The sequence below is a fragment of the Physella acuta genome, unplaced genomic scaffold, assembly GCF_028476545.2.
Source record: "Physella acuta isolate Inbredline_101_S28 unplaced genomic scaffold, ASM2847654v3 ptg000760l, whole genome shotgun sequence".
NCBI classification, from domain to species: domain Eukaryota; kingdom Metazoa; phylum Mollusca; class Gastropoda; family Physidae; genus Physella; species Physella acuta.
Genome location: NW_026732278.1, coordinates 308,328 through 329,443, shown reverse-complemented (window position 1 = coordinate 329,443; position 21,116 = coordinate 308,328). Strand labels below are relative to the sequence as shown.

Below are 21,116 nucleotides of genomic sequence, written 5' to 3'. Positions count from 1 at the left end.
GCGATTAACTCCGTGTGCCGGTCCGTGAGTTTGCAAGCGAGCTGACCGATCACATGACCCTCTCCTAACCGGCCTTCAAACAACCCGTGACCACCATCCAACATTTTGATCTGATAGTTTCTCTGCTATAAACTGACCGTTTATCCAACATTTTGATCTAAAAGTTTCTCTGCTATACTGACCGTTTATCCAACATTTTGATCTGATAGTTTCTCTGATATAAACTGACCGTTTATCCAACATTTTGATCTAAAAGTTTCTCTGCTATAAACTGACCGTTTATCCAACATTTTGATCTAAAAGTTTCTCTGCTATAAGTTGACCGTTTATCCAACATTTTGATCTGATAGTTTCTCTGCTATAAACTGACCGTTTATCCAACATTTTGATCTGATAGTTTCTCTGCTATAAACTGACCGTTTATCCAACATTTTGATCTAAAAGTTTCTCTGCTATAAACTGACCGTTTATCCAACATTTTGATCTAAAAGTTTCTCTGCTATAAGTTGACCGTTTATCCAACATTTTGATCTGATAGTTTCTCTGCTATAGGTTTATGGGGTACTACTATTCGATAACCTATTCGATCATTAAAGATGGCGATTATTTATTTCTTTTAAAAAAGGCATGTAGTAATCGATAAATGATATGACTCTTATAAACCTCTGGAATCATTTTAATGAGTACTTAAGCTAGTACAGCGCTTGGTGTGGGGGTGGGGGGGGAGGCTGTCAGGTGGGGAAGGTGTTGGTTGGATATGATGTGTGATGGAGGGGGGGGGGGAGGCTGTAGACCTGCAGGTAAACTGTGCCATTCCGTTGTGACGTATTACGCATTGGCTGAGAACAGTTCTGGCTTCTGTCATTCCCCCCCCCCCCCCCCCCACAGCTCTGTGACGTCGAATAGTGCTGGGGGTCTAACCCAGTTTTTATCACGTGATTAAATTAGCCGGGCCGAGAGTGCTGTCGCCATGCTATTCTCTCTTCACTTTTTTATACCATTCGTTTCTGCAGCAGTTTTATTGTTGTTTTGTTGTTGTTGTTTTGTTTTGTTTTACAAATTTGATAACCAACTTAAAAAGCTGAAATTCAAGTATGTGTTCATGACGCCACTTCATTTATACATAATTTCATCTCAAGCCCTAAAATATAATAGGAAATATTGTTAGATATGAGAGAAGGTATTCAAAACTTTAGAAAATTAATCTCAATTAGTCTATGGGGTCATCCATAAATGACGTCACGCTTTTTTGACGATTTTTACCTCCCCCCCCCTCCCCTCCGTCACACGTCGTCACAAAAAGTCAGACCCCCCCCCCTAAAATGACGTCACACCTCAACCTACAACCCCCCTCAAAATTGCAGTTGAATTTTTTTTAAACATCGATATTTTTCTAAAATCTTGTCTAAACTATTACAATTTATTAAAACAGTTATCTAAAACGCGAAATAACGTCTAAAATTCGTTTTCTAACATTGCTTTTTTATAATGCAAAAGTGTGACGTCGCAACATCTGAACCCCCCCCCCCCTCCCCCTCATCACACATCGTCACAAAATTACGGACCCCCCTCCCCCCTACGAGTGTGACGTCATTTATGGATGACCCCTATCTGGAATGAAATAAAACGGGTAATTAGATGTTAGCGTCATGACTTTATCTGATGTAATGATAGGTGTGATACTCTCTGATATAATGACAGGTGTGATACTCTCTGATATAATGACAGGTGTGATACTCTCTTGTGTAATGACAGGTGTGATACTCTCTTATATAATGACAGGTGTGATACTCTATTGTATAATGACAGGTGTGATACTCTCTTGTATAATGACAGGTGTGATACTCTCTTGTATAATGACAGGTGTGATACTCTCTTATATAATGACAGGTGTGATACTCTCTTGTATAATGACAGGTGTGATACTCTCTTGTATAATGACAGGCGTGATACTCTCTTATATAATGACAGGTGTGATACTCTCTTATATAATGACAGGTGTGGTACTCTCTTATATAATGACAGGTGTGATACTCTCTTATATAATGACAGGTGTGATACTCTCTGGTATAATGACAGATGTGGTACTGATATAATTACAGTTGTGATACTCTCTTATATAATGACAGGTGTGGTACTGATATAATGACAGGTGTGGTACTGATATAATGACAGATGTGATACTCTCTTATATAATGACAGATGTGGTACTGATATAATGACAGGTGTGGTACTGATATAATGACAGATGTGGTACTGATATAATGACAGGTGTGGTACTGATATAATGACAGATGTGATACTCTCTTATATAATGACAGATGTGGTACTGATATAATGACAGGTGTGGTACTGATATAATGACAGGTGTGGTACTGATATAATGACAGGTGTGGTACTGATATAATGACAGGTGTGGTACTCTCTGGTATAATGACAGGTGTGGTACTGATATAATGACAGGTGAGGTACTGATATAATGACAGGTGTGGTACTGATATAATGACAGGTGTGGTACTCTCTAATATAATGACAGATGTGGTACTGATATAATGACAGATGTGGTACTTATGTAATGACAGGTGTGGTACTGATATAATGACAGGTGTGGTACTGATATAATGACAGGTGTGGTACTCTCTGATATAATGACAGATGTGGTACTGATATAATGACAGATGTGGTACTGATATAATGACAGATGTGGTACTGATATAATGACAGGTGTGGTACTCTCTTATATAATGACAGTTGTGGTACTCTCTTATATAATGACAGGTGTGGTACTGATATAATGACAGGTGTGGTACTGATATAATAACAGGTGTGGTACTGATATAATGACAGGTGTGGTACTGATATAATGACAGGTGTGGTACTGATATAATGACAGGTGTGGTACTCTCTTATATAATGACAGGTGTGGTACTGATATAATGACAGGTGTGGTACTCTCTGATATAATGACAGATGTGGTACTCTCTTATATAATGACAGGTGTGGTACTCTCTGATATAATGACAGGTGTGGTACTGATATAATGACAGGTGTGGTACTCTCTGATATAATGACAGATGTGGTACTCTCTTATATAATGACAGGTGTGGTACTCTCTGATATAATGACAGGTGTGGTACTGATATAATGACAGGTGTGGTACTCTCTGATATAATGACAGATGTGGTACTCTCTTATATAATGACAGGTGTGATACTCTCTGATATAATGACAGATGTGGTACTGATATAATGACAGATGTGGTACTGATATAATGACAGGTGTGGTACTGATATAATGACAGGTGTGGTACTCTCTTATATAATGACAGATGTGGTACTCTCTTATATAATGACAGGTGTGGTACTCTCTGATATAATGACAGGTGTGGTACTGATATAATGACAGGTGTGGTACTCTCTTATATAATGACAGGTGTGGTACTGATATAATGACAGGTGTGGTACTCTCTTATATAATGACAGATGTGGTACTCTCTTATATAATGACAGGTGTGGTACTGATATAATGACAGGTGTGGTACTGATATAATGACAGGTGTGGTACTGATATAATGACAGATGTGGTACTGATATAATGACAGGTGTGGTACTGATATAATGACAGGTGTGGTACTGATATAATGACAGGTGTGGTACTGATATAATGACAGGTGTGGTACTCTCTTATATAATGACAGATGTGGTACTCTCTTATATAATGACAGGTGTGGTACTGATATAATGACAGGTGTGGTACTGATATAATGACAGGTGTGGTACTGATATAATTGATAGGTGTGGTACTGATATAATGACAGGTGTGGTACTGATATAATGACAGATGTGGTACTGATATAATGTCAGACGTGGTACTGATATAATGACAGGTGTGGTACTGATATAATGACAGGTGTGGTACTGATATAATGACAGATGTGGTACTGATATAATGACAGGTGTGGTACTGATATAATGACAGGTGTGGTACTCTCTTATATAATGACAGATGTGGTACTGATATAATGACAGGTGTGGTACTGATATAATGACAGATGTGGTACTCTCTTATATAATGACAGGTGTGGTACTGATATAATGACAGGTGTGGTACTGATATAATGACAGGTGTGGTACTGATATAATGACAGACGTGGTACTCTCTTATATAATGACAGGTGTGGTACTGATATAATGACAGGTGTGGTACTGATATAATGACAGGTGTGGTACTGATATAATGACAGGTGTGGTACTCTCTTATATAATGACAGGTGTGGTACTCTCTTATATAATGACAGACGTGGTACTGATATAATGACAGGTGTGGTACTGATATAATGACAGATGTGGTACTGATATAATTGATAGGTGTGGTGTGGTACTGATATAATGACAGGTGTGGTACTGATATAATGACAGACGTGGTACTGATATAATGACAGGTGTGGTACTGATATAATGACAGACGTGGTACTGATATAATTGATAGGTGTGGTACTGATATAATGACAGACGTGGTACTGATATAATTGATAGTTGTTTTACTGATATAATGACAGACGTGGTACTGATATAATTGATAGGTGTGGTACTGATATAATGACAGACGTGGTACTGATATAATTGATAGGTGTGGTACTGATATAATGACAGACGTGGTACTGATATAATTGATAGGTGTGGTACTGATATAATGACAGGTGTGGTACTGATATAATTGATAGGTGTGGTACTGATATAATGACAGGTGTGGTACTGATATAATTGATAGGTGTGGTACTCTCTTATATAATGACAGATGTGGTACTGATATAATTGATAGGTGTGGTACTCTCTTATATAATGACAGATGTGGTACTGATATAATTGATAGGTGTGGTACTGATATAATGACAGGTGTGGTACTGATATAATTGATAGGTGTGGTACTGATATAATGACAGGTGTGGTACTGATATAATTGATAGGTGTGGTACTCTCTTATATAATGACAGATGTGGTACTGATATAATTGATAGGTGTGGTACTGATATAATGACAGGTGTGGTACTGATATAATTGATAGGTGTGGTACTGATATAATGACAGGTGTGGTACTGATATAATTGATAGGTGTGGTACTCTCTTATATAATGACAGATGTGCTACTCTCTCCATTGTCCTATATGATCCAAAAGCTTCATTATCTATTGCCCTAGACGACCTTACAGCTCCACCTAGTTTTCAGATATTACCAAATGACCCCGCCGACTTCACACCCTGTCACTTTAGCCCCTCCCCTCCTCAACCCCCAGCCCCTCCCCACCCCACTACTCTACAGACGTAATGAATGAAAGCATTCAACCCGTTGACATCTTCTGCCATGCCAAGTTCTTAACAAAATATCTCCGACATGTCCCCATCTCGTCTGCTCCACACACCCATGAGAAAACCCACACACCATTAAGACAACTCCACACACCCAGACTACAACCCCACACACACATAATACAACCCCACACACCCGAAGACAACCCAATCAATCCACAGGAAGTCATCTTGTAAATCTTCCATACATTCGCCTCGTAATCTCCCGCCATTTTTTTTCATCAACAACAAATGAGAACTCGTTTTCTGGTTGTTTTTTTTTTAATGCACGTTATTTTTCCCTTTAAAGTTACTTTCATGTTTTCAACTTTTGATATTTTTAACTCTCTCGGGGCTAGAGGTAAAAAAAAACAACACTTAACGTAGAGTGGAAATGAAATTGTTTTTTCCTCTGGGATTTGTGATGCAATGTTTATTTTTATCTTATTTTCGAAAGGTTATCGTGGAGTCATGTGATCTCACGTGACGAAAAAAATCTAATTTTAGCCAACTGGAGCAATGAATGAACTCGGAAAGTGATGGATTTTTAAGCCGAGCAGGTAAATATTTTTTTACTCTATTTTTCCTTACGGCTTCCTCCTGTGACGTCATAGTAACTACACCAGGTAGAACCCCCTTGATATTACCAGTGGAATTCTTTTCGAAATCCCAGGTAGATTATTTTTTATCAAAATACTGATATTTTATTAGCATAATTAGTTGAGACATTTTTACATCGAGCAAAATTATTTTTTTAAAAAGATAGTCCTATTGCTTTTTATTTTTTGGTTGACTGAATTTGTATTAGATCTAGAAACAACTTATTAATGCAGAGAAAATAATTTTAAATGCACTAACATAGTGTTAAAGGCCTACTGCTAGAGCATTTAGATTTTTTAAAAACATCAAGTTATTTTTAGAATTCTTCATACAACGCAAAATAATATGTGGTTAGGTGTTAATTTTTCACTTTTTAATAGAGTTTTGATCATCCATCTCTTTCAGTGCATTCAAAAATACTTAGATTTGATTTCTAACAACTCCTAATGATAATTTTCTATAAACATCATGTGTAACCTGATTGAAAAAAACAACACTAGCAGTATCTATATAAAAAAAGTAAAAAATGTATTAATGTAATAGTATCTATGGTAGAGGCTATTTCCATTGGTTTGGTGGAGCTGGACCAACAAGAGGTTCACATGGTTGCCACATAAGCATTTTACGAGCCAAAGATAACTCCATTTCATCCTGCTTGATAACTTCTTCAATCTGTCCACAGTTGATTTTACTTTCTAGTTTTGATGCATCTGAATCTGATTTAACTAAGCTTATTCCTTCATTAATAATGTGTTTCGTATGATAACGGTTAACAAAAAAAGTTGAAAACGAAAAATTTATTCTAGTTTTTTTTTACAGCTAAAATTGATGTGGAAAGTAATATTCTGCCAAGAAAATTTTACTGATTATATCTAAAGGTGATAAAATAATGTTAGCATATAAAGCACATAAAATACAATTCAATACATACAAGGCCAACAGAATTTTTTTCTGAGAACGAGGTTCCCTCGCCTTGACGAGGGGAGATGACGCGCGGCTATAAGCAGTTACTTCCCTTTGCAGGGATCAAATTGTGCGTGTTACCTCTATTTGGAACTAGATCTAGATGCGACTCGTCACAGACTTGGAGCGTCACGTGACTGTGCTTTAAATTATAGAACGGAACTGCTGTCAGGGTGATTGATTTATTTATAGAAGACGCCATCTTGGAAGCGAGTTGGAAGACGCCACTAGTTTAAACTGTGCCTTCCGTCTGAGGACATTCAAACTTTCACAGTAGAAATAGTTCAACGCTATCTAAATGTATGTGCTCTCTTTTTACCAGTTACAAAACATAAACTATATTTAGAAAGGGTTCTACATTTTTATAAAACAATGGTATCATAAAAGATACAACTTTTAATTTTGTTTTTGTTTTTATCAACTGTTTAGTTGTTTTTTTTTTATCTTCTCACTGATTGTGTTTTTGTTTTGTTTTTTTATGCTTGAAGCAATCATTCAAACTAACTGGCTCATCATTATCCTGTGTGTTGTCACGTTTACTGACTGTACTGACGGTTACATAGGTCATTAGGTGATGTCAGGGGCCTGTCATAAAGATCTGTGAAATTGATGACAGCAGGATTATGTGATAAAGTTGACAACAAGGGTCTGTGATAAAGATGACAACAAGGGTCTGTGATAAAGATGACAACAGGGATCTGTGAGAAAGATGACAACAGGGGTCTGTGAGAAAGATGACAACAGGGGTCTGTGAGAAAGATGACAACAGGGATCTGTGAGAAAGATGACAACAGGGGTCTGTAAAATACATGACAACAGGGGTCTGTGATAAAGATGACAATAGGGGTCTGTGATAAAGATGACAACAAGGGTCTGTGATAAAGTTGACAACAAGGGTCTGTGATAAAGATGACAACAGGGATCTGTGAGAAAGATGACAACAGGGGTCTGTGAGAAAGATGACAACAGGGGTCTGTGAGAAAGATGACAACAGGGATCTGTGAGAAAGATGACAACAGGGGTCTGTAAAATACATGACAACAGGGGTCTGTGATAAAGATGACAATAGGGGTCTGTGATAAAGATGACAACAGGGGTCTGTGAGAAAGATGACAACAGGGGTCTGTGAGAAAGATGACAACAGGGATCTGTGAGAAAGATGACAACAGGGGTCTGTAAAATACATGACAACAGGGGTCTGTGATAAAGATGACAATAGGGGTCTGTGATAAAGATGACAACAGGGGTCCGTGATAAAGATGACAACAGGGGTCCGTGATAAAGATGACAACAGGGGTCTGTGATAAAGATGACAACAAGGGTCTGTGATAAAGATGACAACAGGGGTCTGTGATAAAGATGACACAGGGGTCTGTGATAAAGATGACAACAGGGGTCTGCAATAAAGATGACAACAGGGGTCTGTGATAAAGATGACAACAGGGGTTTGTGAAATAGATGGCAACAGGGGTCTGTGATAAAGATGACAACAGGGGTCTGTGATAAAGATGACAACAGGGGTCTGTGATAAAGATGACAACAGAGGTATGTGATAAAGATGACACAGGGGTCTGTGATAAAGATGACAACAGGGGTCTGTGATAAAGATGACACAGGGGTCTGTGATAAAGATGACAACAGGGGTCTGTGATAAAGATGACAACAGGGGTCTGTGACAAGGATGACAACAGGGGTCTGTGATAAAGATGACAACAGGGGTCTGCAATAAAGATGACAACAGGGGTCTGTGATAAAGATGACAACAGGGGTCTGTGATAAAGATGACAACAGGGGTCTGTGAAATACATGACAACAGGGGTCTGTGATAAAGATGACAACAGGGGTCTGTGATAAAGATGACAACAGGGGTCTGTGATAAAGATGACAACAGGGGTCTGTGATAAATATGACAACAGGGGTCTGATTAAGCGATGACACGTGACCAGACTAGAAAACGTAAATCATACAAGTCCGACCCATTTGCCTGGGGCCATCTAAGTAACTACATAGTTGTCGGTCCAACAAAAATCGATGAGCGCCAGTCGGGGTGAGGGGGAGGTGGGGGTGGGGGCACCGCTCTGAGACTGTACAATATAACGCTTGTGATTGAAGACTCACGCTAACGGTGTTAAACCCCCTACCCCTCCCACCACCCCTTCATAATCTACCCCCCCCCCACACGGGGAGATATTTTTAGGGTCACTTAAGCTCAGACGATCCACCTTTAGCTCCCGCGATCCACCTTGAGCTCGAGTGAATCAAGCGCCAGTGCATATGGCGGCTAATCCGTGCGGGAGCGCCGGATGACAGAGCTGATAGTTGCCAGACAGACACGTCTGACGGAATACGTGTGGCCAATCATGGCTCGTCATCTCGACACGTGTGACGTCATTTCAACCTGCTGCATTGTTTACCTTTACTGTATTAAGAGAATAACCCCCAACCCCCACTCCTTTTTTTTTTTAAATATCACCTAAATGGCGCTAGGTTTAAGGCATTGTGCAACCCTCTTAAATTATGAACACGAGAACTGCCAATGTATGAAATTTTTTGCACTACGGTGGGAGTTAGGGTTATCAAGTTCACATTATTCTTTGCAACTGTGGACTCAATCTACACAAGGTTTATTAACTCGTGCATCGCCTCCTCCCGTTATAGATAAGAACATCAACTGATAGACTAGCAACCAATGGTAGACTCTAACAACAGACTCTAACAACAGAAACAACAGACTCTAACAACAGACTCTAATAACAGACTCTAACAACAGACTCTAACAACAGACTCTAACAACAGAATCTAACAACTCACTCTAACAACTCACTCTAACAACAGACTTTAACAACAGACTCTAACAACAGACTCTAACAACAGACTCTAACAACAGACTCTAACAACAGACTCTAACAACAGACTCTAACAACAGACTCTAACAACAGACTCTAACAACAGACTCTAACAACAGACTCTAACAACAGAAACAACAGACTAACAACAGACTCTAACAACAGACTCTAACAACAGACTCTAACAACAGACTCTAACAACAGAATCTAACAACTCACTCTAACAACTCACTCTAACAACAGACTTTAACAACAGACTCTAACAACAGACTCTAACAACAGACTCTAACAACAGAAACAACAGACTCTAACAACAGACTCTAACAACAGACTCTAACAACTCACTCTAACAACAGACTCTAACAACAGACTCTAACAACAGACTCTAACAACAGACTCTAACAACAGAAACAACAGACTAACAACAGACTCTAACAACAGACTCTAACAACAGACTCTAACAACAGACTCTAACAACAGAATCTAACAACTCACTCTAACAACTCACTCTAACAACAGACTTTAACAACAGACTCTAACAACAGACTCTAACAACAGACTCTAACAACAGAAACAACAGACTCTAACAACAGACTCTAACAACAGACTCTAACAACTGACTCTAACAACTCACTCTAACAACAGACTCTAACAACAGACTCTAGCAACCAGTGGTAAACTCTAATAGGCTATGTGTGATACACTGGCTTGTAATACGCGGGATGGATTTAATGGGATATGTGACTGGTTTGGGATGTGTGACTGGTTTGGGATGTGTGACTGGTTTGGGATGTGTGACTGGTTTGGGATATGTGACTGGTTTGGGATGTGTGACTGGTTTGGGATGTGAGACTGGTTTGGGATGTGAGACTGGTTTGGGATGTGAGCTGGTGTGGGTTTAGGATAATTTAAATTTAAACAAAAATATATATGTTTCCTTCTGCTGTAGCTCTAGCCTCGACAAGCAGGCAATCTGTGCTGTACATAGATTGACATTTTAAGAGCTTAATTTTTTTTTAAATTTGTTAGGATATTGGCAACATGTTTTAAAGCTAATTTAATATAGATAACCTTTTTAGTTTAAATTAATTAAAAATATTATGAATATTTGATGACATTATTTTGCAGAAATTGAGCTGTATTTAAAATAGGACAATACAATATGGCAACTCACTTTAGAAACTTCTGGGTATCGTGACTAGGGTAGGGCTGAAGCCTAATACATTTATAGAAACCCCTGGCTCGTGCAAGCATTAAGCCAGTCATTAATGCAACTAACCACGCTCATTGGGCCACCTCCCCCTACCCACCATACCCCTCCCCACAAGCATGCACTGGATCGCTGATGTCCCTAGCTTTTTTTATATCCTTTTTTTTCACAAGACTTTTTCCCGTCTGTTAATGTGGGGCTTAAAATGTCGCAATGTCGCATGGCTAGAAATGAGCATCTTCTGCAGTAATATGGCGAGAACTCTTCATGATTGAAACACTATTCAAATAACTAGTTCTCCTAATATTAACAAGGTGTTATAGATTTCTTCCAGGTTTATCTAGAGATCACACTGTTGCACACTGCCAACATCTGCCTCTAAAACCTGCCCCTTGCCTCCCCTACCTCTAAAACCTGCTCGTTGCCTCCCCTGCCTCTAAAACCTGCTCGTTGCCTCCCCTGCCTCTAAAACCTGCTCGTTGCCTCCCCTACCTCTAAAACCTGACTGACTCAAAAGCTACCATGAGTTTATCCTACTTGTACACGTCACCCACTGATTTTATCCCTGTCTTCAACAATAACACTAGTCCTGTCCACATAGTCCCATGTATCTTTCGCCCATCTAGAAGCAAATACTTTAAATATCAGCTCACCCAATTCCTGACTGTTGAACGTTGATTTTTTTTAGTTTGAACGGGAACACCTGTTACGATTCTAAAACTCTCTGCGTGTAAGTCGTGGTTCATCAACTAACGATCGGCTCTCTCACGGCAGTCAAAAATAAAACTCACTTGCACTTAAAATATCAGCTTTCTAGAGAACACTGGAAATTGTAATGTTTTTTTCTTACCTCTTCTTATCCCCCCCCCCCCTCCCCCACCTAGATGATAGTGTCACTGACAAACTTCCGGCAGATTGAAGGCCGCTCTACAATAGACCATAGATCTATGCCCAACAATAGACCATAGATCTATGCTCTACAATAGACCATAGATCTATGCCCAACAATAGATCATAGATCTATGCCCAACAATAGACCATAGATCTATGCCCTACAATAGACCATAGATCTATGCCCAACAATAGATCATAGATCTATGCCCAACAATAGACCATAGATCTATGCCCAACAATAGACCATAGATCTATGCCCAACAATAGACCATGGATCTATGCCCAACAATAGACCATAAATCTATGCCCAACAATAGACCATAGATCTATGCCCAACAATAGACCATAGATCTATGCCCAACAATAGACCATAGATCTAAGCCCAACCATAGATCATAGATCTATGCCCAACCATAGACCATAGATCTATGCCCAACAATAGACCATAAATCTATGCCCAACAATAGACCATAGATCTATGCCCAACAATAGACCATAGATCTATGCCCAACAATAGACCATAGATCTAACAGTAGACCATTGGATCTGTCTCCTAAAGGATGACATTTATTTTTACACAACACCTATACAATCGTTGTCTTCTTACAGCTAAACGGGTGTGGTAGAGTGGGGGTGGGAGGGGGGGAGCTGCTGACATTGACAACAGCCCGTCCCATCTGAAGGTAGACTTCCTTTTTGGTGAGTGGAAAATCCTTTTGTGAGTGAGGGGTTGAGTGAGGGTGAGGAGGTGGTGATGTGAGAGTCTGTGTGTGTGTGTGGGGGGGGGGGGGGGACGCCGAGTGAAACCGGTGTTTGTGACAAATACTAGTGTTTGATTTACTTGCTGAAGCTCTCTTGTAACTCAATTTTGACCAAATCCGTTCCAACTTTTCACATTCATCTTCAAAGGCAATGCAAGAATATCTAATTGAATATGTAATTAGATATTACAATGAACATAAAAAATTAATTTTAAAATTTCCAAATGCAATAACAACAGGGCAGATACCAGGATTATCTCAATCAAACAGGAGAAATGCTGTTCACATAATTTTTATGATTAAGTATTTAGTAATAGGGCCTTAGTTGTTTATTTTAATTTTAATTTATTTTATTTATATGCGTGTGCGCTTTTGTGAAGCTTTTCGGCCTTGCTTGCCTGGGAAACTACAGCATTAACCGAAAAAACATGATCCCCGATTTCAACTTGCTCTCAAACTTTTTAAAAACCCTCTTTACCCGAGTTTACCCCCTTCCCACAACTTGCACCTAGGCATAAAGCATATACGCTCGTTATGTAGGCTGTAACATGCAGCCTTTGCATCTCTTCGCTTAGGCAAATAGGCCTTATATATATACTATATATATATATGTATATATATATATATATATATATATATATATATATATATATATATATATATATATATATATATATAGGCCTATATTATAATAATAAAAGTCAGCGATTTGATTCATTAACATAAGGGCCACTAACATCTGGACTCTCTTCTGATTGCTGTTCTTTTTTTTTTCTAAATAGTTTTCCTTAACAGCTGCTGAGCTGCACTCAGCAAATTGTTGAGCCACTGTCGGTGAGTAAAGATGTTGTGCTCACGTCATAGTTGCGTGTGTACCTATCTGCTATTGTGCCGGTCACCGTTATTTATAAATGAGTTGCATCCAAAGTTATCTTACGTGGCAACGAATAACGACAGCGTCGGGGTCGATACGGCCCCACTTTGTGAGAAAATCAAATAAATAGGGGAAATCACATCTTGCGACCTCTCGTGATGTGGGGGGGGGGGGACCACCAAGCTATAGATGTCTTCCATCGGGGAGCCGCATTTCTCGAACATTTTAGAACATTTCTCATCACTTTCGGGTGGCAGGAAATCTTCTGTTTTGGGGGTAGAAATGTGGAACTTGAGTCAAGTACTTTCGTATCTACTCTGTGTGTGTGTAGGTGTGTGTGTGTTGGAAGGGGGGGGGGGAAGAGACATGGCTTTGAGAAAGTTTGATTGATACAATTCAAAGAATTTTAAAAAGTTAAATCGACAGTTTCAATAAAACAAAGATAACCGACAAAATGAATTCTGCTCTGATGGAAATAGCAGTTAATAAAAATCGTCCACGATATTTCAGAACGGGTGGGGGGGGGGGGGAGTAAAAGATCATACATGTGAGATCAGTATGAATAAAAAGTAAATCGTATTTGTACGTAAGCTAGTAAACATCATTAAAACTTGATGCTAACTTATTCACAGCTGCGTGAGTACAACTTTCTATCAAATATCTACCTATAACTGGTAAAACACTTGCTCTATAACTGTTTGAGTACAACTTTCTATCAAATATCTACCTATAACTGGTAAAACACTTGCTCTATAAGTCGTATCGTGAGGCTCTGACGTGTTTTGACATATTAAATTAGACGATAAACGGCTTAGCACTGAAAGTAGTACCTGCGTGGGTGCACTACTGTATTCATGAGCCGACTTGGCCGATGGTTAACACATTTGATTTGTGTGATTGGACAGGTTGATTATCTCCCCCGCCATGATAAGTTGCCGCTTGCTCAGGTGGTTCACACGGATAAGTTGCCGGTTTGTTCAGGTGCGGCTCAAGTCCAGAGGAAATACACGATGAGCTAGACCCGTGTGGCATCAATGGACACACAACATCTGTGCAAGACATTACAGGCGTGGAAGTGTTTTAGCTCTGATCAGGAGATTAGCACGCAGTAAAGGAGAACAAAACGACGCGATAGAGGAGGAAGTTGTTTGACAACTTGCGGTCCTGCTAAGGGCACTAACATAACACTGCGTCCTTGACCATTGGCTGGGGTCAAGGCAATAAGGACAACACTACGTCCTTGACCGTTGGGTGGGGTCAAGGCAATAGAGACTACACTACGTCCTTGACCGTTGGGTGGGGTCAAGGCAATAGAGACTACACTACGTCCTTGACCATTGGGTGGGGTCAAGGCAACAGAGACTACACTACGTCCTTGACCGTTGGCTGGGTTCAAGGCAATAGAGACAACACTACGTCCTTGACCATTGGCTGGGGTCAAGGCAACAGAGACAAGACTGCGTGTTTGACCATTGGGCTGATAAGAATGCGTGAAAGAAGTGTAAAAATATCTGAACAGGGTGTCCGTTATTTAACTACACAACATAAAAAACACAAGTTCTCGATTGGAAACAAGATACAGTTTACAGCCGCCATGATTGTATCGGGTAAGAAGAGATTATAAAAGTGTCCTGACGGGGTGTAGGATTGGGACTTGATCGATTGGAGGAAAGACATCCGTGTAGTAGCGCGGGAATGGGGGGGGGGGCACTAACATTTTAAAACTGGAAACTGTTTTGCGATGTCTCAGTCAGATGGTGGAGAGAAAAAAAAATTGTGGTCAACCCCCCCCCCCCCCCCCACAGAAAAAATATGATCTATTTAACGCCAGTCTCTGGTCAGCACAGAAAAAATTGTTCTGTTTAAAGTTGACGCCAGAGTCTATGGGCACCCCCCCCCCCCCTGTACACAGACGATGCGAATTGAACCGAACCAACAAATAGCGGCAACCAACGCACAAAAGCTGGCATCTGGTTTAAAACATTTTTTTAAAAATGAAAAGAGAAGCAGCAGTCGGGAGCAACTGACAGCTGATGGGCGATCTAAGAAAGTCTTCAACCCATGTGGACTCTTGGGATCCGACTCTTGAAACCAAATTAGTGCTAGCTAAATAGAAGGAGCGTAGAGGTTTGGAAACTACAGGAATAAAAGTTCAATGAAACATAAGGAAAATATAGGCCAACTTATGCGGTTTGGTAGAGCATCAAAGATTATCTTGTGAAGAAACTAACAGCGCAAACTGGGATAGAGATTTTGTATTGCTATCTCACCCTAGGGAAACCGCATAAACATCATCAAGCGACCCTGACCTTGGTGCACTAGATCAAAGAGTCGTGGGGGTGGGAGGCAGAATGTTGAATGAATGTGTGAGCCATTCTTCTAGTACCAGAGTAAGCCTGGTATTCAAGACAGAGCTCGTGTGGACATGCTATATGATCAATCCACGAGATGAGTTAGGTATTTTGTGTTACTTTAGACGCGACCCACTATATCAAAATTTATTACGTTGCCGAATTTCTTCATTAAAAAAAATTTCCGCTGCATTTGGAACATCTAAGTCAATCAGTCGCTTATTCAGATGTCATCCCCCACTACCCAATAAATGTTGTTAACTACTACTCCACAATTTGATAAGTTGACATTCCCCATTAAACTATGGAAAATGTCAATATCACTGCACTATAGATAAAACTAAAACTGTCAAAATTACTGCATGATATCTAAAATTGTTAAGTTGACTACAGTACATCTGAAACTGTCAAGATGATTGCAGTATATCTGAAATTGTCAAGATGTAGCTTAGTTCACTGTTACTACACTAAACAATTCATTTGTCATTGAGCTGACATTTCCAAATAAAAATCAGTATCGTCCATAAACACATCTGAACTTTGGAGTTTGTATAGTAACAGAACACTGAATTAAATGAAACTTCATTAACAATTAAATTAAGTTGTGTCGCACAATTCTTGTTTAAACAACTCATTTAAATAGTACCGGATGATTAAAATGTAGAAACGTGGCCCCTTGAAATTAAATCTGATCACACCTAACACATTTACACTTGCATAACGTATACTATACACCTAGTTGAAAAACTTCCCAACTACTACCCCCCTCCCTCCAATAATGTTCTGATAAAAACGTATTGTATATTTTTTTTTTTCTAGACATGTAAAGTATACACGTGGCATGTAGCAATCTAATGATGTGCACAATGTGTCCTTAGACCCAATTTCTGTGTTAGCTTCAATTACAAAACTAGCAGGTTGTATTATTTGGAGAACATTTGCAAGCTGAAGTTCTATTACAGTTACCCAAAGTACTATTAAGAAGTAAAACTTCTCATTAAGTTTTTAAAAACATCTCCAATGTTTGCCCTACAACTGACAGCCAACCTGACTCCACCTTCAACCAACAATATATTGAGCAAATTAAAACTTCTAAAAAAAATGAATGAAAGCAAGCAATTCTTATTACAAATGTTTTATTGTCCACCTAAAATAACATTGAGCCTACTATTATACAGAACTTAAAAACTTGCAATCAAGTAACAGAGCATCTTTCAGGAGTAAATTGGAAAAGTTACAGAAATTGATACTTACCTACTCTTTATTCACTAATGTTATTTAAAAAATATATTTTGAGCTATTGGCTCACTTAAATGAAATATTCAAATTGTCACCACAAATCAGAACATTTCATGTGAGTACATCAACTGATCGTCAAAACAAATTAAAACAAATGATACATGAAATAATTTTAAAAACTGCTAGGACCATCAAACACAACAGTGAGAGTTGTAAGCTTCTTTGAAAATTAAAGAAAATAATGGATATCTGCTCAACAGCCTATTGTTTCTTTAAAAAAGACCTAATCAGATACCAGTCACTAAGTGAAGAGAGGGAAGATTAAAAGGGCTTTCTACATTGAATGGATAAAAACTTTTAAAAAGCTTGAGTTATCACTGAGCCTCGCCTTCTTCAAATTCTTCCTCATCATCAATTCTTTGTTGTCCATCTCCACCATAACCAACATAGGCATCTGCTTTCTCTTCTTTGACACGAATACTTTCAGGAAAACCTTCTTCATTCACCTCTTGGTTACCATTCAATCCATCCTCATCTCCACCCACCCACTGGCCTTGCTGTTGTTCTTCTTCTTTGATCTTAAACTTGCGTTCCTTTGACCGGGATCGTTTGCTTCGTTTTCTGTCTCTGGATCTACTTCTGCGCCTTTCACGGTCTCTGTCACGTGAACGACTTCGTCTGCTTCTTTTCTTTTCTCTACGTGCAACTGCACCTTCCTCTTCATCAGGAATAACTGCAACATGCAAATTATTTGTTGTTTTACAAACAAAACTTCATGCATTATTTCACACACATGCCTGATAAGAACTTAAAAGTGAATAATGAAAAAAAAACATTTTTATTTAAACCATATGTACCAAAATAATAAAAAGCTGTATAAGGTCTGATGAAAACTAGTAGATGAGCACTGCAAAAGTGACATGACAGGCTAATTATTTGCCCTCATGGACACCTCTAGTTATATATAATTTAATGGGTGCCTACTATTTAAAAGATGTGCATGTAACAAGCATAAATATATGAACAATTATTGTACTGGTAGCTACTCATGTGACAGAAACTTAAAATCAAAATACTATTTCTTTTTAAAATGATTGCATGGTTATCCTTAATTACATTATCTTCATCAAATTGCAGATAATTTGGTCATGTTTAACGATAAGCAAAAACTTGTACTATAATTATTGATGTTTTAATTTTACCCTCAGCTTCTGGTCTTGGTTCACGACTACGTTTCCTTTCCCTGCTACGAGAGCGTCGGATTCTCTCCCTGCTCCTGCTCCGCCGAGGACGTTCTTTGCTCCTACTTCTACGTCTCCTTTCACGGCTTCTCGATCGCTCAACTCGTCTGCCACCACCACCACCGCCGCCGACACCACGTTCATCTTCAACTGCATTGCGGAATCTACAAAAATAAAATGGTTTCACACAGACCAGAGAAAAAAAAGCATGTGCATCTGTTAATACAGTTTACCTGATATGTGATTTTTATCAATTTCAAAATGTGCTCTGCTCTTCTCAATCAGATGGATATAATTAGAGGAATGGTGTAATAAACTAGTCAAATCAATGTCAGTGAAATCACTCTTTTCTACCAACTACAAGGACATGTGGATTATACAAAATGCCACGGGCTCATGCTATGGAATTAGTTTTAGACACTGGAGTTCTTGCACTTGATGTAGACGTAAGTAGACATTAATCAGCAAAACGTAATTAAATGTAAGCAGTTAATATTTATCTGTTAGTATAATAGATAAATTTCACTTTTTCTAATAACTTTTATAAATATCTACTACCTCTATTTTATAGTTTTCTCAGTAATTCTATGTGGACCTCATTATCTCCTCAATTAACCCCCACCACTGCATATTTTAACAAAACGTAACTATGTATTTCAAGTGACATTCTGTGACTTACCCTCCTCTTTCACTACCAGCACCAGCACCAAATTCATCTCTGCCAGAAAATCTTGTATTTTCATCTGGGCCACCCTTGCGTGTGCCACCAAGTCCACCACCTGTTTATATATATAATTTCTTTGTCAAAAAATGACTAAATATCCATAACTTATAAGGCATTTTTATTTTTCCAAATGATTTACATATAAAGTTTAGCGCATTTGGCCAAAATTAAAAACTTCTTTTTAATTGAAAGTAAAAATGCCATTACAAACTGCTGAATGTTAAAAACAAACCTAATCTTCTAGGTCTCCATCCTTTAACTGTACGTCCCCTCTCCACATCAACCAATACTCTTCTACCATCAATTTTTTTACCATCTGCATGCTTGTATGCCGCTGTAGGGTTTTAAAGTAGATTAGTATAATCAATAATACGCTAAAAAGGTTTAACTCTGATAACCTTTATAAATAGTTTGAAATGGGTACTGTGTCCATTTTACAAGAAGTTTATCAATGTATTAATCCGTCTTGTTTCAGACAGATTATTATGAAAGAGATAATAGATAAGTATTCTTTCATCAACTAATTAGAGGCAACACACCAGTACTCATTTGCTGAAACTGTAATAATATTATATTGTGGATATAAAAAAAATTATGTGATGGTAAAAAATATTAAACAGAAAAATTAATTGAAGATGACAGATAATCAATTGGAAGGTTGACAAACTCTGGAAGACTGAGTGACTGCATCCTTCTACTCTTGCAGAAACCACTTCTAGTTTTAAATATGTCAATGAAATGTATATACATGAACAGAGTAATCATAAGAGAAAGAAAAATGTTAGGAATAACATGATGAAGAAAGACAACTGGCACAGGACTGTATAGACTTCTTATAGGGAGTGGGACAAATTTATCTGTTCATACCTACCCATATCTTTATATACCTACCAACAATCCACAATCAAAACAAATTTAAGTTATCACTATTGGAATTCTTAGAGAAAATTTTTATATTCTACACTGAACACACAGATGAAATTAGATGAGTTTTTGTGGTTTTAAAAAAAGGGACGTCAATATTGAAAAGAAAAACTTACGCTAACCTACCCATGAGTTAGCTTTGCCATAATCCCACCACACCACACTTGATTTATCAAGTTCATAAGGCGTAGGTCATCAAGGGCAGTCTGTCGCCATGAGGCACCAAGAACTTACCCGATAACTTACCCGAAACGCCAATTTCACAGACCACATTTTCTATTTATGGAAGCCGCACAAATTAAAAACTGAATCAACAGCATATAATTTTTTGGTTCATAATAGCTTTTAGAAAATGTGATCTGGCTTGTTTAGCGAAAAATAAATTGTTTCTATTTTCACTGACGTTAGTTTTCTGTATATTTTATAACTATAAAGTATTTTTAAATTTACATTTCTTTTAAAGGAGTTACTTTCTTTAAAATTTTAAAACAGATTACTTGTATAATTATGTTTAGAAATTAAGAGTGAAAAAAAAAGGAACAACTTTCAAACTTTCCCACTTTTATCTATTTAAGAAACAAAGGTTGATCCTTAAAAAATCTAGAGGGAAAAAAGTAGTTTTTTCCAAAGTGGACTTAAAGTAAGGAACTGAGTATGTTCTCGGCTGTGTATGCGCGCAGCACGAGCGATAGGTCTTACCGCACATACAAACCTACGCACATACAAACCTAGGCAGAGGGTGAACACAGTATGGACAACATAGTGTAAGGAGCTAATCAAGTAGTTGATGGCTGTGTGCCATGCATCCTTTTGCTGGTGGCTGCGGGAGAAATAAGGAGACACGACGTTTAGAATGCCCATTCCATGTACATACTTATGTACAAACACTTTACTGCAAATTTTTCCTTATTTTCAGCAGGTCCACAGCGTACCATCCAACTCAACTTACCATCTCATTTGCTTTACTTTTTTTTATTTACTACATTTTTACCAAAAAACATGCTTCACCTTGAGCATTATATTGTTAAGAAACCATTAGCTGTTACCTTTACTCCAAGAGGGCCGCACCCAACATATACATGGGAGTAAAGAAGGGGAGGGAAGTATTACCTGCAGGTGCGGGTCTGTCTCTCGATGTCTCCTT

General features: G+C 38.4%; 2 protein-coding genes and 1 long non-coding RNA gene across 3 annotated transcripts in view; 2 read left to right on the top strand and 1 right to left on the bottom strand.

The window, feature by feature from the left end:
* The first annotated feature begins 5,767 nt into the window (after positions 1–5,767).
* Positions 5,768–7,308, top strand: LOC131950423 (uncharacterized). Its single transcript, XR_009388312.1, has 2 exons — positions 5,768–5,905; positions 6,765–7,308. It is a non-coding gene; the product is annotated as an uncharacterized LOC131950423 (long non-coding RNA).
* A 9,655-nt stretch (positions 7,309–16,963) lies between these two features.
* Positions 16,964–21,116, bottom strand: part of LOC131950405 (U1 small nuclear ribonucleoprotein 70 kDa) — a 45,583-nt gene continuing 41,430 nt past the window's right edge. Inside the window, exons 7-10 of the mRNA XM_059312529.1 lie at positions 19,281–19,382; positions 19,004–19,103; positions 18,286–18,488; positions 16,964–17,816 (exon numbers count right to left, since the gene is read on the bottom strand). Of these exons, the coding sequence (XP_059168512.1) occupies positions 17,458–17,816; positions 18,286–18,488; positions 19,004–19,103; positions 19,281–19,382 (764 nt within the window). The 3' untranslated portion in view covers positions 16,964–17,457. The remainder of the gene's footprint in view (positions 17,817–18,285; positions 18,489–19,003; positions 19,104–19,280; positions 19,383–21,116) is intronic.
* LOC131950403 (potassium voltage-gated channel subfamily A member 1) overlaps positions 18,405–21,116 on the top strand; it is a 100,150-nt gene continuing 97,438 nt past the window's right edge. The window contains exon 1 of the mRNA XM_059312528.1: positions 18,405–18,770. Within this exon, the coding sequence (XP_059168511.1) occupies positions 18,708–18,770 (63 nt within the window). The 5' untranslated portion in view covers positions 18,405–18,707. The remainder of the gene's footprint in view (positions 18,771–21,116) is intronic.